The 18,347-nt window shown below is 38.8% G+C and overlaps 1 protein-coding gene across 1 annotated transcript in view; it reads right to left on the bottom strand.

Moving 5' to 3' along the window:
• Positions 1-1,479: 1,479 nt before the first annotated feature.
• Positions 1,480-18,347, bottom strand: part of LOC144683846 (MICOS complex subunit MIC27-like) — a 57,253-nt gene continuing 40,385 nt past the window's right edge. The window contains exons 4-9 of the mRNA XM_078547342.1: positions 17,432-17,486; positions 13,287-13,385; positions 10,134-10,225; positions 8,903-9,001; positions 4,411-4,540; positions 1,480-1,884 (exon numbers count right to left, since the gene is read on the bottom strand). Of these exons, the coding sequence (XP_078403468.1) occupies positions 1,796-1,884; positions 4,411-4,540; positions 8,903-9,001; positions 10,134-10,225; positions 13,287-13,385; positions 17,432-17,486 (564 nt within the window). The 3' untranslated portion in view covers positions 1,480-1,795. The remainder of the gene's footprint in view (positions 1,885-4,410; positions 4,541-8,902; positions 9,002-10,133; positions 10,226-13,286; positions 13,386-17,431; positions 17,487-18,347) is intronic.

The raw sequence follows: 18,347 nt of genomic DNA, 5'->3' as shown, positions 1-18,347 counted from the left end.
GAAAGGACAATGCTTTCCACTGAATTGTCTCAATCCTTAATGAAGGAATAAAGAGACATCTGTATACTATAAGCATCTCACAATCATCTCGTCTTGTTTCAGGTTTTGCAAACTCTGGTTCAATGTAAGTGTCTGCACCAGTCTTGTCTTGTGACATCACAAGTTAGGAAATCTGTCACCATCCATTATAGTATAGATTTTCTACCCAAAACATCTGCCTCATCCAAAATGAGCGATGATATATGATGATAACGATATCCCATGTGTTTCTCTAAGCTAAGCAACTTTGTTTTAATAATGTTATTAGAGCTTAGCTTTATTTTGGCCGAGATCAATATTGGCTTCATTACTTAATTAAGACCTGCTAAAGAAATTAAGGCCGTGGTTTCTGAACATACAGAACAAGAGGCAAGATATGCAGGCCACATGCTTAGGACCTTTAATTCCACCTCTACCTAATGCTTTATTTATGTACAACACTATACATTGGTCTTAAATCCAGTGGAAAATCCATCTTTTTACCAGATGCAAGAGATTCCTTGACATGCACTTCTCATATGAAATGTGAATAGAATCTTGAGAAGTTTTTTTATATATGCTGCACTAATATTTAATTCAATAGATTTGGAGTTCAGTAATATTTTAAATGGAGGTCTTGTGGCATAGTGGGGGTGGGTTGGGTTTGGTTTGGCTCAGTAGGCTGGATAGCCAGTAAGGGTCAGAGTGGTGCCAACAGCGTGGCGTTCGATCCCTGTTCCAGCTAGGGTGGATTCAGGACCTGCCTCTTTGTCCCCACCCATAGTGGAGGTCGTGGGCTATGGGTCAGACCTGCCTTCGAGGAGGGAGAAGAGGAAGAATAATATTTTAAATATACCTTCCAACATATGCAAATCCCAGTAAGAATGAGCACTACTAAGGCTATGGGTAAAGAATAGGGGAATTGCAGCTAATTGAGTAGCACTAAAATTCTTCACAAAGCAAGGTCCTCTTTTTGGTTAAGCACAAAAGTACTTTCTGCAAAGGGGAGGAGGTAAGCTCAGCCAAGTCACTCACCACAGCTCTCAGTAGCTGGCGACTTGGGAGCAGAATCTAGAAAGTAAATAGTATGTGATCTGGAAATTAGAACAAATGCGTGGTGCTGTGGAACAACAAAAAGTGATTTCAGTTAAATGGACCTTTTGTGCGCCCCAAGGTGTGAACAGGATCTGAGTATTGCACACTTGGGTGGCATTGTACCTCATTGTTGGGGTCAAGTCTTCCTGAATAGAATGCAATTCCCTTCGCCCCACCCCCTCCTGACCCCCACCGTATCCTCAGCTTACTGATAGAAAATATTAGAATTCAACATGCAGTACAAAATTTAGCTTCTTGTTCCAGTTGGATGGAAGAGAAGAAAAAGTGCTAAGTAAACAAAATCACATTTAGCTCTCCATAGAAACTGATCTCCTCATACATTCCCAGGAACAAAGATCTACATGGTTTTCCTGAAGTTACACAATATTTATTTTCTGGGTGTTGTGTACACTATTAAACAATGTGATATAAACAAACAGCAATCTCATTTCTTTATTAAATGTGGCAATTGAATGTGTAAAATCTTAGCAGGAGATGACGGGTTTATAATCGACACATTTTGAGATATAAATAAATAAACACTGTATAATGAAATAAATTCATATGCTAGCATAAATGGTGGTCATTAACAGTTCCAGATATATAAATTTATTCCACTGCCAACAAAGACTCTTTGAAATACCAGAAAGCATATTGAAAATGTCTGCAGTCTTCTGGGTCCTTAGCTTCGAGTGCTGTACAAGTCTGTATCTTCAGGATTTGACTGACCATGGTCCATCAAGTTAGAATCAAATGCAGCCGTTTGCTTTTCTGTTGCATGAGCGAAAAATTAAAAAGGTGGATGTCACTTTAAACTAGACTTCTGAAATATGCTTCACAATAACAGGAGAAAAACACTCGTTCATGACTGTTGTACTTGAGGTGTCACAGGGTTAAATTTCTATCATGCTTCATAAAAAAAAGCCAGTGTACAGAAAAAAAAATCCATTAACAGAACATATTTTTTAATTGATACTCTTTGTAAAAAAGTACAGAAACAGAAGGCCAGTCTGATATCTAATTGACTTGTCAAAGAACAATTAGCCTCTTACTGCCCTAGGATGGTACATCTATACCTGTGGCTTTACACCAGGCTGTACTTTAGAAGCAGGGCAATCGATTGCCTACTGCATGTTATAACCTTTCTGTTCGAATAAGAGAATAGATCATTTGACCTACCACGAGCCAGAGAAAAAGGATGGTGGTTGGGGCTGGGTGGAAGGGAAACCGAGAGAAAAAGAAAGAGAATCAAGAGAAGTCAATCGATCTAGAGATAGTAAGAGAGATCCGTCAATCGAACGATATAGAAATATATTTGCATTTAAGTAATATAATATAACTCAAGTCTTTGGAATTTCTGCTAGTTTATGTACCAGAGGTTTTTGCTTACCTATGAAGTAATAGCATGAAATCCAGCTTGACAGAGCACTGCTTCAACAGTACTTAACGTGGGGAATTGGGTAATTGAGGGAATTTAAAGAGTTGATCTCGTAGTATAATCTAGTCAAGTTTCACATTTGGCATTTAACTTTAGCCTTAATTTGTATTTTTTTCAATCTTAGCCAGTGGTAAATAAGCCGCCTGTTAGTGGCAGCTGCACTGTTAGTAAATTAGGTGGCTAGTTAAGACAGGTTACTTGGTCAACAGGGTTGACTCAGGGGTCTGGAATTTCTGTTCGTATAAATAGAAGAGGTTTTGCTTACACACAAAATCCAGCTTGACGGAGTACTGCTTTGGCAGAGTAATTAACTCAGGGAATTGGGTGAGTGAGGAATTCGGCAGAGTGAGTAAAAGTGCTTTTCTGGTTATTTTACAAAACAAGGAGTAGTCCAAGAGAGGGAGCGGGAGACAGCAAGACCTGAAAGCTAAAGTCCAAAGGCATTAATTAGATAAGCAGGTGGAATTCGTTGGTGAGCTTTGAGGTTTTTTCTTTTCTCTAAAATTGGAGAAAAGCTGATTTTGATGGGCTGAGAATAGAACTTTGGAAAATAAAATGGGGGCAGTACTGACAAACAATGATGTAAAACAACAATGGGAAATATTTAAAATAGTGTCCGTAGTGCAGGGAATATATTGCACTAAAAGTACAAACTCTGTGGATGAATAGAGATATGTGGGCACAATTGGGGGTTAGGAAAAAGACATTCATTAAGTGCACAGACAACAGAGGAGTACATTAAAGGAGAGAATACGGAGAGATTAGGAGAGAAGTCAAAAAACAATGAAGAAGGCAAAAAGAAACTATGAAATGAAATTATCAAGGAACATAAAACAAAACAGTAAAGTATTTTACAGGCATGTCAATAAAAAAGGAAGGCTGTGATGGAAATAGGACATTAAGGGATGGTCAGGATAATAACACAGGTAATGACAGAGATGGCAAGAATATTAAATAATTATTTTGCTTTGCGATTTATCGGGGGATAGAAATGGTAGATATAACATTAAATGATGAGGGGGAGGGGATAGCACAGTGGTAATGTCACTGGACTAGTAACCCAGAAGCCCAGGCTGGGTGCCATATTATAAAAAGGATCTAGAGCCACTGGAGAGGATGCAGAGAAAATTTACAATGCTGATATACCAGAAATGTGTGGGTATATATATCAGGAAAGAATTGACAGGCTGGGTCTCTTTTCTCCTGAAAAAAAAGCTGATGGCTGACGTAATAGAGGTTTTTTAAATTATGAAAGGTTTTGACAGAGCAGATACATGGAGAATGTTTTCTATTGTGGGGAAGAGCATAACTTAGAGGCCATCAATGTAAGATAGTCACCAAGAAATAAAATAGGGAATTCAGAAGAAACTTCTTTACCCTAAGAGTGGGAGTAGACTTGTTGTTATTCAAGCTGTAAGTGACTTCACCATCTTCTGAGAGTCCTCTCATGACTGAAGAGTCCAATAGAAGATCACATGGACATCTGCAGAACTGGCAGTTCATGTTGTCATTGCTGCTTGGGGGAACTGCTGTAGCTGGGTGACCCAAAGCGGGGTGAGAATGTGAAACTCACTACCACAGGGAGTGGCTGAAGCGAATAGTAAGGATGCATTTAAGGGGAAGCTTGAAAATGGGAGAAGGAAATAAAGTTACAATGATAGGTTTAGATAAGGAGGCTTGAGTGGAACATAAACTTCAGAATGGGCTGGTTGAGCTGAATGGTATGTTTCTATGCCGTATGTTCTATGTAATCCTATGTAAAATAATAAAAACTTCACCACCCACAGCACATTAAGTTTATATCATGATACATGTTAATATCCAAACTAGTTGATGACAGTAAAAATGCTGTTTAGTACCTTCTGTTGGCACAAAGGTAATTTCTGACTCTAGTAGTTTTTGAGGCAATTCCTCTGCAAGTGAAGTATCAGTGGTTTCTGCTTTACCAAATAAATCTTGCTTTAGCTGGTCCTCCTGTGCTTTAGTGGTCTAAAATAAACAATTAACATACCAACAATAAAAATGCAGAACTTACTTTAGTGCTCATTTCAAGCAAGCAGAATATTCAAATACCAGTTTAATTTTTTTTTAGTTAACAGAGATTGGTAATTTTTGTCCATTTGTACACAAGTTGGAATCTCTTTTGCGAGTGGGCTCCTGAGATTGAAGCTGCCTTGTTTAGATTTTTGCCGAATCTCTGCTTTATTTGCCCCACTCAGCTCCACCAACCCCGTTCAAGCACATATTCACAGTGCACTCAGTGTCCTTCCCTGCCCAGAGTTGAGCTTCAACAACCCTTTCCCATATCCAATCCACTACTAGGACTGCCAGTCTGCACCTCCAAAACATCACCCATCTCCACCCCTAGCTCATCCCCACTGCCATCAAAACCTTCATCCATGCTCTTATCAGCTTCAGCCTATTTCCCATGGACTTGATGGGTGCCTCCTTCTGCACTGTAAAGATTCCGTGATTGTGATTTTTGAGATTCACCATACACAAACTCACCCAGAAATCTGGCTCCTTCATCCTATTCTGTACAAATTGCCACTATCACCCTGGTTTTTGCTAACCTCCAATTGCTCCCAATTGACCAGTGTACTTGCACGATTTCACTAACAAATATGTAACCTATAACTATCACACTTATTAAAAAAATGTAATCATTTCTATTTTAACCTATGGGGCAATTCCACAATTCCACACTCCCTGCAGGAAGTTGTGCTCACAGACAGCACTAGCCAGGTTCCTCGACTCACGTTCCCTGTGAGTGTGTCACACTGGGATCATAGAATTACTCCTTATACAGAAGAAGCAAAACAACAAAGGAGCTGAATTTTAGGTAAGCACAACAATGTAAATATTAATTTTTGATTGTTATTGAAACCTACTTCCACATAGGTTTACAGCAGTAGAATGCTCATTCTCAGCTGGAAGGGCTGTCAATCTAGATTCACAAAGTCTGATCAAAAACGTTCAGCAATGGATCATTTTCAATCATTTGCTGCTTTGAAAATCAACTCCTGAATGACCAGAAACCTTCAATTCAACCACTGAATTGCTCAAATTTTACCGACTGCTGACGAGCTCAAATTGTATTAAGGAATAAGGAGACAGGATAGATAAAAAGTTAGTACAGTGCAAATGCTGGAAGTCAAAAATGTGAAAGGGTGGACCCACAGGGCAGGTCCCTCAGTACCTGTGAAGATAAAAGACAGGTTAACTTTAACGTTTCAGGTGTGATCCTTAGAGTTTACTGTGTGATTCCAGCATTTTCAATTTTTGCTTCAGATTCATGAGATTACCTTGATATGATCTTGTTTCTATGTAAAAAAAAATCAATTCCAAATAAATGAACTTAATATTATCTTTTCCCTAACTTGTCTGCATTTACAATTTAATTCCTACTAATTAGCAAGAGTGAAAGAATATTGTGCTTGTTTAAATTTATGCTTTTTTTGGAAATGTTTACTTTTAGTGACTAATGTACATCCTCAATTTTGATTGCTCCATCATTGGCAGCCACTTTCAAATGCCGAGGCCTGACGCTCTGGAATTCCCTCCCTAAACTTCTCTGCCTCCCTCTCTTCCTCTAAGATGCTCATAAAATCTACCTTTTTGGCCAGGCTTTTGGTTATCTGTTCTGATATCTTCTCTGTGCCTCGGTGTCAAAATTATATTTTTTTATATAATGTGCTTGTTAAGCATATTGGGACATTTTAATACATTAAAGGAGCTATTTAAATACAAGTTGTTGTTGACTACATTTGTAAAAAGGGGTTGGGTGACTGCACTCCCAACTTCATTTCAGATTTTAAATCTTGGCCTCAATTGAATAATTTAGAAATTCACATTAATTAATGTAAATTTGCCAAGTTTGCTCAGCAAAATAAACAATGAGTGACAGAAATGGCAAGTTATATAGGCTTGGGAGAATTTAAAGGACAATGCACAGTGAAAGATGTGGAAAACTTTGCATTAAATCTCAGATTTGCATCAATAACAGCTGTGTAAATACTGTCGTCATTAGTAGCGAAATAGAAAAAAATCTTTTTTTCATTTCTCAGTGCCATTATTCACCTCTTCGGGCAGACTTACGAATGAAATAGGGCCAGACTAACACAGAGGTCAAAGATACCAATGCAACTTAGTCAGCTCCAGGAATGCTAGGGGGAGGGAAGAAAACAAAGAGCAGGCACAAGGACATCAGATTCAAGAGTGACCACGTCAGATTCACAAATGTCTGACACCCTTTTCAGTACTATATGAGGCAAAAGTAGCAACTAATGCCAAATCAAAGGCCCATCTTGTCCTTTGGATTCATAGACAATCTACATGTTGTTACAGTGTCACCTAATTCTACACTCAAAACAACAAGAGCTACTTCACTGATGAACATCCCCATATCTCATCCTTTCTGAAATTGTGTTCTCCCCAAGTGAAACATGTTGAATTATCCCATGTTTGATGCTCCTCAGGACATCAGATAGGAACATAGGAACAGGATTTAAGCCCGCAAACATGTTCTACCATTCATGAAACCTAATCTGATCTGCATCCTAACTCCATTTGCTCGCCTTTGTCCCATAATCCAATAATTCTTGACTCCCTTGCTGATCAAAAATCTATTCAACACAACCTTGAACATATTCAATGACTCAGCCTCCACTACTTTCTGGGGAAGAGAATTCCACAGACTAATGACCCCTAAGAGAAAAAAAAATCCTACCTCAGTCTTCAATGGGAGACCCTCAATTTTTAAACTGTGTCCCCTGGTTCTAGACTCCCCCACAAGGGGAAATATTCAGCATCCACGCTATCAAGTCCCATCAGGATTGTGTGTGTTTTGGTCAGATCACCTTTCATTTTCTAAACTCCAATGGGTATAGACCCAACCTGCTCAACCTTTCCTCATAAGATAACCACTTCATCCCAGGAATCAGTCGAGTGAATCTTCCCTGAACTGTTCTGAATGCAATTTTATCCTTTAAGGAGACAAAAACCGTACACAGTACTCCAGATGTGGTCTCACCAACACCCTATACAACTGTAGCATAACTTCCCTACTTTTATGCGCAATTCCCCTTGCAATAAATGCCAACATTCCATTTGCCTTCCTTATCACTTGTTGCACCTGCATACCAATGTGATTCCTATACCAGGACACCTAGGTCCTTCTGTACCATACAGTACTCCAACTGTGGTCTAATCGGGGCTTTGTATCGCTGAAACATTACTGCTACCCCCTTGTATTCTAGTCCTCTATGTATAAAAGCCAACATTCCAGTAGTCTTTTTGATTATTTTCTGTATCTGTTCATAACATTTTAATGTTCAACGTATCTGGACTTCCAGGATGTGTGCTGTCCCTTTGAATCCAATGACCTTTGGAAACAAGAAACAAGATGCTCATTTCAGTCTTGCTCAAGACCCATCTTAATATTTGTCTGTGAAGCAATTGAGTTTAGAAGTATGCTAGCTACTAAAATGGCAAGTGATCTTCATTCCCGAATTCCATATGCCATTCCATACCATGTGCATTTTTCCTCTTCTTTTGACTTCCTTGTTGTAATGAATGGAACCAGCTGGAGAAAATTTGGTTATAAAAATGTACAATATTGATTAACAATTATTTTCATTTAATCTTTAATTTTCTTCAGCTAATCCATGCAGTGAACAAAGTCAGTCAGAAAATGCACTTTGGGAATGGGATATAGAGGTTGTGGATTGGATAAGAGATATGGAGGCCATGTTTATACATCTGCTGGTTGCAAAATCCACCAGCTGGTTTAGAGCAGGGAAGTATTGAAGAGAGAGCTCCTCATCAGTGCTGAGATAACTGATCTCATTAAGAATGGTGATGGAGAGATTCTTGCCTGTATAGAACTCAGTGAGCACTTTCAAAAGAACAGAGAAAGAGAAAGAAAAAAAATAGGAGATGAAAAGAGAGCAACCAAATACACAGAGGTCAGGTTCAGGATTGAATCCAATGTCTCTTTTAATACTAAACAAGGCAACAAAGTCAGTGTTGAAGCTGAGGATCATTTTATGCTTCGCATTTACATATGAAAGGAATAGTTTTCTCCCACACCATACTAACTTTGAATTAAGACAAAGAGCATCAAAAACAACTTTATTAAGAATGTCAAGTGAAACAGCACAAAACACAGCTTAACTCAAAAAATGCAAATGCAGAAAAAGGTATTTGTAAGTAGTTGCAAGCTACACTTGTCATTTCTGAAAACAGTGCACTATATTTATAAGATCCAAACAATTTATGCATTTCATCCAATTTTAATGTTATGTTAAGATTTCTGGTTCAATGATTATTTTCCACAGAAATCGAAATTACCTCCTGGTCTCCCTCTTTCTTTGCAGTATTTCTTCTCCAGAGAGATTGAACAGCCTCATAACTGCCCTGGCTGACAGCATACATCTTCTGGCCAGAAAACTAAACAAAAAACATAACACTAACAATTTCACTGCTCAAAGTTGTATCCTAGCAAATACATTATTCTGCTCATATATGTTTGGTAAATTGATGCAACCTCTGCCAAGAATTAACACCAAAAACCAAAAAAAAATGATCATTTGGAATTTTAAAATTACCAGTTACATGCCAAATAAAAATGCAGATGAAATAAAATGAAACTCCCACTTGTCCAGGAAATAACAAATAAAACATTCCCAGTTCCAAGAGCAACTGCAGAACATTATGCTAAATAGATGTTTACATAGCTGTCATTCTAGGCCTATATAAGCTTGTGCTTATCCAAAACTCAGCTGCCCATCTCTTAAATTGCTATAACCAACCTTAACCCCCCTGCCCAGATCACTACGCTCCTCAAACTCTGGCCTCTTTTGCATCCCTAATTTTAATTGCTCCACCATTAGTGGCCATGTTTTCAGCTGCCTTGCCCCAAAGCTCTGGAATTTCCCTCCGTAAACCTCTCCAACTCTCTGTTCTCTTTTAAGATGCTCCTATAAAGCTGTCTCTTGTTCAAGCTGTTGGGCATCTTTCTGATTCCTCCTTCTGCGGTTCTGTGTCAAAAGATTCTTTTATATTAATATCACTCGTTAAGCACCTTGGGACATTTTACTACCTTAAACACGCTATATCCATATAAATTGTTGTCGTTTAACCACCAATATATTGACTGATCAAAAGTTTTTTATTCAAAAAATGTAACCACTTTCATTTGTAAGCCCTAAATGGAAAAATGGTTTCAACTCATCCTATTGATTTCACTCCTAATTCTTCCAACATCACTTACCAGCAATTGGAATTTGTGCTCTAAATGGACCCCCCAAAGCTCCACCTCAGCAGCAGATTAATTCATTGTTCTTAACACGGTATAATGCAAATTCTTCCTTTTCTAAAAGAAAACATCTACGCAATAATCTTTTTCATAAGCATTACTACACCAAAACTCGGGATTCATTCAGATTGTCCAGTATGCCCAACTACTTTGTAAAGCTCCTTTTTCCAAACCTCATCACTGTTTTAAACACTGCATAACCCTTTAGTCATTCACGTATCAGAAGAAAAATATAACACTAATTAAAATGGAGGGAAATATTACCTTTGCTACTGAAATAGCTTCTTGAGGGTAACAAATGGCCATTCCTACAGTTGCAAGTCCCACAGGATATACCATCTTCTTAAACTGTGGACCTACGTAAATTCAAATCAGTTAGAGCAAATAACACATCACAGGAAGGTGACTACAAGATTTTTAAAGCCAAGTTTCAGCTAAGTCACACTGTAACTGAATGAACTTAAAATAACAACAATACTATAGGCATCAATAGTTCAAACACAGAAGAATAGCATTTATTTAGTTGGGGTGATGGTGGGGTGACGGGGATATGTCAACTTCAAAAACTAACTTTGTTTCTCTTATCTAGGTCTAACCTTTCCTCACCTGTATGACGGAAGCTAGTTCCTCTCTTACAATGTAAGCCTTCCAAGTCTCTCATAAATATCCTCATTCTGTTCCTCCCATTTCCCCACAGTTTCGTCAAATCATTCCCAACGTCTCATCATTCCAAGCCATTTTTCTCAGTCAGCTGTTCAGTTAAAAACACTTCCTGTCTTCTTTTGTTTTTCTCTTCTCCAGTATTTTCACATTGATTCTGGTATCTTCCTCCTCCTTAATTAATGCTGTGGTTTCTTTTTCTTAGTACAAAATTCTTGAGGTCTTTTTGAGCTGTACAACATTACAACAGGTAGACTACCTGCTCTCAGACTTTTAACAATGTTGCTGCTAACCAGTCCTTTATGCTAATTGGAGCACCTGAATGGTGTTGGGTTGATCTTTTAATAATTCCTTCCTTTGAAGCCATTGTTGAAATCAGAACATTTAAATAAAATGATTTTCAGAGTGTGAATAGCTCTGATCAGTTAATCTATTCCTTACTAACTGGTATCCTAACCTTGCAGCAAGTCTAGCTATGAAGTAGCCAGATTCTTTCCTGATGCTGCCTCTGATCCATTCAATTCTTGTGGTCAAAGAAGAAGAGCAAACTGATGGTAAAATTTGACTGGGCATCAAATTTCAATGGATTTAATACAGCCTATACCACTGATCAGTTGACATAGGTTCAATTTGTGATTCTTGCCAGAGTCAGAAAGAAATGGGTTTAAACAGTAAACAATTATGTAATAACAGGGCTGTGGATTCAAGCCCCACTTCAGAAAATTCAGCATATAATCTGGGCGGGCGCATACCCAACCCGCTCGAGCTTAAAATGACGCCTGTTGACATCAGGCGACTGTCCCGACATCAATGAGCAGTCGTGCAATATTTTGGTTGGCGAGTGCGTGCCGGAGTCAGCAGTGCGCCCACCAACAATTAAAAGGCCTATTAAGGCCATTAACAGTGTATTTAAAATAAATTTTTCACTGCCCATCCAACCTTACGGTTGTCGGGCAGGCAAAAAGGCCAAGTGGCCTTTGTGCTTTATAGGAAACCTCATTCATGGGCTGGATGAGGTTTCCTAAAGCAAATAAAAATAAAATAAAAATGTTTTAATTTAATTGAAGGGATATGTTTTATAACATTTTTAATTTCTTTATTACTTTTAAAAAAACTCTTTATCTCCCTGAGGCAGCTCTGTGCCTCAGGGAGATTATGAAGTGTGCACTTGCGCGCATGCGCAAAGTTCGCGCTCGCCCCGCTTGCCCTCCTTCCCCCATCCGCCCAGGCAGCACTGAGCCCTGCCGCTCACGTTTCACACTTGGTGGGCCTTAATTGACCCGCCAGTGTGAAGTCGCCTTCCGGCCTCAATCATGGGCAGCAGTCGGCTTCCCGACCGCCCCCGCCGGACAAGGGCAGGATTCTGCCTGTTGACTTTCAGATATGACATTTAACCTAGCCCCAGCTGCCCTTAGATGAATGCAAAAAGATCCACAGCACTAACGGAAGAGCAACAGAGTTTCCCCAGTGTCCTGGCACTATTTATCCTTCATCCAATATCACTAAAGCAGATGGCCTGGTCATTTATTTCAATGCTGTTGGAGGGAACATTGCTTCAGACCAATGAACTGTTGTAGCTCCTACATTACAACTGTGACTACGCTTCAAAAGTTGTTGGCTGTATGGCACTTCAGGAAGCTGAGGTTGTGAAAGCGGCTCTATCAATTTCTTTGTTTCTAGGTGAGGCAGCCATCTGGAGAAAATGGCTGATAACCGCAATTACCAATCACTATCCAAACACTATTTCACATGGTTATTAGTAGAAATTTCTAAGCCATTGCGTCTTGATTATTCATGTGGAATAATCAATGAAGCTATGAAGCTTTAAGTGCTGATATAAACTTACTTCTGTAGCAAGTGGTAATGAGCTGGAACTCGCTGCCTATGAGGGTGGTGGAAACGGTGTTGATCGATGATTTTGAAAGAAAATTGGGTGGACATGTGAGGGAAATAAATTTTCAAGGCTACAAGGGCTAAGCAGGGGAACGGAATTGACTAGATTGCCCTACAGATATCCAGCATAGAATCGATGGGCTGAATGGGCTGCTTCTGTGCTATTATGTTCCTACATTATGATGAACCTTTATAAAACTCTAGTTCAACCTCAAGTTGAGTCCAATTCAGGGCTTGGCACTTTAGGAAGGATATGAAGGCTTTAGAGAGGGTGCAGAAACGATTGACAAGAATGGTATCAGGGATGTGGGACTTCAGTTATGTGGATAGATTAGAGAAGCTGGGGCTCTTCTCCTCAGAGAAGGTTGAGAGGAGATTTGAGAGAGGTGTTCAAAATCATGAGGGTCTAAACAGAGTAGGTAGGGAGAATTTGTTTCCATTGGTGGAAGGGTCGAGAACCTGAGGACACAGATTTAAGATGATTGGCAAAAAAACCAAAGGCGACTTGGGGAAAAACTGCTTGAGTATTTAAGATCTGGAATGCTGCACCGTCTGACATGGTGGTCCAGGCAGATTCAATTTTGGCTTTCAAAAAGGAATTGGATAAGCACTTGAAGAGAAAAAACTTGCAGAGCTATGGGGAAAGGACAGGGGAGTGGGACTAGCTATACTGATCTTGCAGTGTCCCAGCATTGAATCGATGGGTCAAATGGCCTCCTTCAGTGCTGTAACCATTCTATGGAAATAGATCGACAGCCACGAATGCAGGTAACAAATCTGAAGAAATGTGGATCAACATATACATGTATCCAAGGAGTTCATCCTGCCTTCCAAAGCAACAATTGTTTCATGAACACTACCTACCTCTTGATGCCAGAATTAATCCAGCCAATCCGGATACAGTTATCACACCCATTCTTGGGAAGAATCCTTCAGGTGGATCCTTGAGAAAAACGTAGGCACCTTAGAAAAAGAAAAAGATGAACATTTTCCTCATCATGTCCTTCTAAATCATGGAGATTAGTGCGCCACCGCGCCGCCCCCCCCCATCACCCCCCATGTTTTTAGCATATTTCCAATTTGCTCTTCTGTTACAGGAATCGGTTTCACTTTCACAATGATATCCTCTTTTATTTATTTTCATAAAGTCCTTCCTAATACTCTTCATAAGCTTAATTTTCCAGTTTCCCAAATTTCAGTTCACAGATACCTAAGCAAGGGTGATGGGGTGAATGACCTTTACTGATGTTCACTGTGTTCTGGAATTAAAGATCATTGTATTTTTAAAAACAAACTTTTTTTTTTGTCTGTGGAACACATTAGCTGCAGAAAATCTGTTTGCAAGGTTCCTCCAATGCTGCCCTGATCAAGTACACACTAAGAACACAGAGCTGGAAGAACTACTCCATTTTTGATTGCACAGGTCATATTGGATTCTTTTTAGGCATTTTCAATCCCCTCAGAAACACAATCCTTCTTAACCTTTCAATCATTATGTTACTTAAATCAATTAAATTCTGCGACTTTAGAAAGTGTTAACTCTCAAATTATACATCACCTTAAATTCCATGATAGCCAGTACGCTTTGGACATGAACATGACTGATGAGGTTCTTGCCCATCTTATACACCTCTGGAGCCTTCCTGTGATTTGCCTGCCATTGACTGGACATCTCTGAAATCTGACATGGTCTTGCCCATGTGCCTCTAAATAAAATACCAATATCTGGTTTTCCAAGAAAGCTATGCTCATGGCTATCAAGTATCCTCCTTTTACCTGCAATGTTTCATCCCATGCCTTAACTTCGCTCTCTCTCTCACCCACATTATTGGTTAAGGAGCAGAACAATCTCTTCCACTCAATTCAGAGCTTTGCTGACAATTCCACTTTACATTCACGTCTTTCTTTCAGACTGCACAAATTCAATGCACAAAACTATCATTCTGCTCACAATAAATCACTAGGTATAGTAAATATGTAAATCCATCCATCATAAACGTAGAAGAAATCTTTGCCTTAAATCTTCTGAGAGACATGAAAATCATGCTCTTTTAATTTTTCAAAACACAGTTTCTTCATGCCTCTCAAATATCTCAACAGTTATCACTTCTTACCTTTGATAGCTGCACTTAACTCCATCTTCATATATTAACCTCAATATCCCCTCTGATCTCAAAATGGAGCTGACAAATCCCCTCCGGTGCTTGAGCTACCCTATAGAAACTTGATTTTTTTTTTTGTGCAGAATACTCCTTTATTATCCAATTCTCAACTCAGCGAAATGAACTATTCCTCCAATATCTGAGCAGGATCTTTCAGCATCAATCTTAACTGAATGCAACAAAAAACTAGTTATCTGGTAGCCAATAGTCTTTCACCTTCTACTGCAGCCTTTTTATAGAGTCATATAATGGTTTCAGCACAAAGGAGGCCATTCAGTGCACTGTGTCTGTGCTGGCCCTCTAAAGGAGCAATTCACCAAGTCCCACTCCCTTGCCTTTTCCCATAGCCCTGAAAATTTTCTCTTTTCAGATAATGATCCAATTCCCTTTTGAAAGCCTCAATTGAACCTGCCTCCACCACACTCTCAGGCAGCACATTCCAGATCCTAACCACTCACTGTGTGAAAACGTTTTCCCACATGCTGTGTGAAAATGTTTTTCCTCGTGTTGGCATTGCTTCTTTTGCCAATTACCTTAAAACTGTGTGCTCTGGTTCTCGATCCTTCCACCAATGGCAACAGTTTCTCTCTATCTACTCTGTCCAAACCTGTCATGATTTTGAGTACTGTTAAGATCCTAGACCAGACTCTCAAGTTTTCGTTAAGTTCCGGTTAGCGACCAATGACATTTTATTTGAAGTAGACAAAGTTTGAGATTCAAGATGCTCCCAAAAGAATAAAGCCACAAGATTCCACAGGTTTTGGAAAAAAAACTTTACAAGGTCAAAAAGGTAAAATAATTTACAATATTGATCTTATTCTCTAACATTCAGGGTTAATATGAGGTACTTATGAATTAACAGGCCACACTGTAGAATGAATAGCAAATGTGACCAAGACAGATCCCACGGATTTCTCAGCAACTCATCCAGGCATCAGTAAACACACTAATGCCTACACATCCATCCTAAAGTGTGGTGCCTAGAACTGGATACAAGATTCCAGTGTTTTATACAGGTTTAACATAAATTCCTTGCTTTTGTATTCTATGTTCCTATTTGATAAATCCCAGGATGCTGTATGCTTTATTACCTGATCTCTCAACCTGTCTTGCCAACTTCATTTGATTTATGCATATATATACCCTCTGCTCCTATGCCCCCTTTAGAATTGTACCCTTTATGTTGTCACTCCTCATTCTTCCTGCCAAAATGAATCACTTATCACTTCTCTGCATTAAATTTCATCTGCTACTTGTCTGCCCACTCCGCTAACCTGTTTATGTCCTGCTAAAGTTCTACATTATCCTCCTCATGGTTCACAATGGTTCCAAGCTACCTATCATCAGCAAATTTTGAAATTGTGCCCTGTACTAATTGTGATCAAAGTCTAGGACATTAATATACATCAGGAAGCTTCAAGGGTCCTAACACAAACCCCTGGAAACTCCCTATAAACCTTCCTCCAGTCCAAAAAACAATCGTTTCCTGTCACCCAGCCCATTTCATATCCATGTTGCTACTGTCCCTTTTAATCCATGAGCTCTAACTTCGCTCACAAGTCTGTTGTGCAGCACTATATCACATGCCTTCTGGAAGTCCATATACACCACATCAGCAGCACTATCCTCATCAACACTCTCTGTTACCTCATCAAAAAACTCAAGTTAGTTAAGCATGATTTGCCTTTAATAAATCCATGCTGGCTTTTGTCTTTCAGGATATTGTTACTATGGACATTATTCCTCTGTACTTTCCATCCTTGTACTTGGCGAACACAAAATGTTCAATTCTACACATTCTTTGTCCTCTTTTCATCCTCATTTTGTTGATAGACTTATTGAACTGTCTTCCACTCAGTTCATTCTTTCCTTAAAAGTAAAGCTGTGGTATTCTTTACCTCCCCATCACCCTACAACCTTCAGACTTCAAGCCCTAGCCTGATGTCACATGGCCACTGCACCTTGATTTAATCACACCCCTTCTTTTCAACCTTAAGTGTCTTACACAATGGACCCTGGCTCTTCACACAGGTTTATTTTTACTTTGTTACAAAACAGTTTTTTTTAGCTTTCAGGAGTTTAGAAAGTATTGTAGTTAATACATTTCCTAACAGAGTTCTGGGTCAGTCTGTTATTTATGTGGTCAAAGTTTTAGCTCCAAATCAATGCCATTTTTAGAAATTAAGTTGTTTTAGAAATTTTCCTTCCCTATATTTAATTGTAGTATGTAATAGCTAATGGCATGATGTAAACTCACATTAATCAAAAGGTCTAATGTTCAAGCGACATGCAAATACCAGTAAGTCAATTATATTGTTAAGGTTATAAGGTTAAGGTTAATAAACAGTTGATGGGAATTGTCTTTGAGCACATATAAATGAGGGATATCCTTTGAAAGTTTCATTTTTTTGTTACAGTGTCCCTTTAAGGAGCTTTCAATTAGTTAATTTGTTTATATTTGTTAATTTGGTTAAAAAAGAGCATATAAATGAGGGATAGGGACTGTGTTGTGTGGGAGGAGAGCTGAGAGACTGAACAAGTCAATAAACTCTCTCAATATAGAAAAGCTCTCTGTCTTGGTTTCAGCTTCACCAACCAGCTTGGATTCCATTAACAAATAAAATCCACTGATGATCATTTATCAAAGGCACGCATTTCCCTTCTACTGTAGATAGATTAGCAAGTACTGTATAAGTTGGAGCCGAGACAGGTGAACCAGAAAGTCCCAGGGCTGACCACTGCTGAGTCCACCTGCCTCAATCAGGACAACAGTGGGCCTGCTCCAAATGGCTTCAGTGTCCCAAGATCCAGAAGAAGAAAAACTAAAATAAACATAAACACACTTACCTTGCCCAAATGTAATTGTATTTTCTGCTCCACTTTTAATAGCATTATATGCACCCTAGAAAAAAAAATGAAATTCTGTTAAAGGTAACATTAACTGCAATGGAAAAACAATTATAGAGACAGAAATAAAACTGAACATACTGGAAGCGAAATAAAAATGAAAAGTGCTTGGAGAGTGAAAGGAGATGTGATGGAAGTTGGAGTTCCTTGGATGAACAGAGAAAATAAAATGCGATTTACAAAAAGATTTAGGGCCAACACCAAGTATATAAACCATAGAAGGAAAGCAAAAACAATAGAAATGTTAAGAGGAGGATGATAGGCCAGGAAGCTTAGAGATGTTATAAATGCACAAGGAATAAAATCATTAAAGATTAAAGCTAATGAGTAGAGCTAGAGATGAAAAAGAAAATCAATTTTCAGGATGAAGGAATGGCAGAGGTACCAATGAGAGCTTCTGCCTTTTTTTGTTTTACAGAGAAGTGTGGTAGTGGGAATATGGTTAGGTAGATGAGAAAGAGGTGGAGCAGTTAAATAGGGTAATTATTGATTAGTAGTGCTTAAAACAACTGGTGAAACTCAAACGGGAAAGGTACTGGGCCTTGATGACCTGTATCTCAGAATTCAGAAGAAGCTGGAAGATGAAACAGCAGAGGCTCTGACCACAATGTATCAAATATCTTAGGTTATGGAAATTGGACAGAGGCTTGAAAAGTTTTTCAAAACACACTCAAAAAGAGAAAAACAGATAAAGCAGGTGGCCACAGATCTAAGGCTGGCAGTGGCTACCCGTTAAGTTTCTAGGAGGTCGAAAAACTGAATGAAATGAATATTCACTTAGAAAGGTATGGGTTAATAAAGGACAGTCATAATGGATTTGTAAAAGACAAGTTGTGTTTTTTTTTTATTCATTCAC

Source organism: Cetorhinus maximus, chromosome 8, assembly GCF_964194155.1.
Source record: "Cetorhinus maximus chromosome 8, sCetMax3.hap1.1, whole genome shotgun sequence".
NCBI classification, from domain to species: Eukaryota; Metazoa; Chordata; class Chondrichthyes; order Lamniformes; family Cetorhinidae; genus Cetorhinus; species Cetorhinus maximus.
This window is presented reverse-complemented; position numbering and strand designations above follow the sequence as displayed.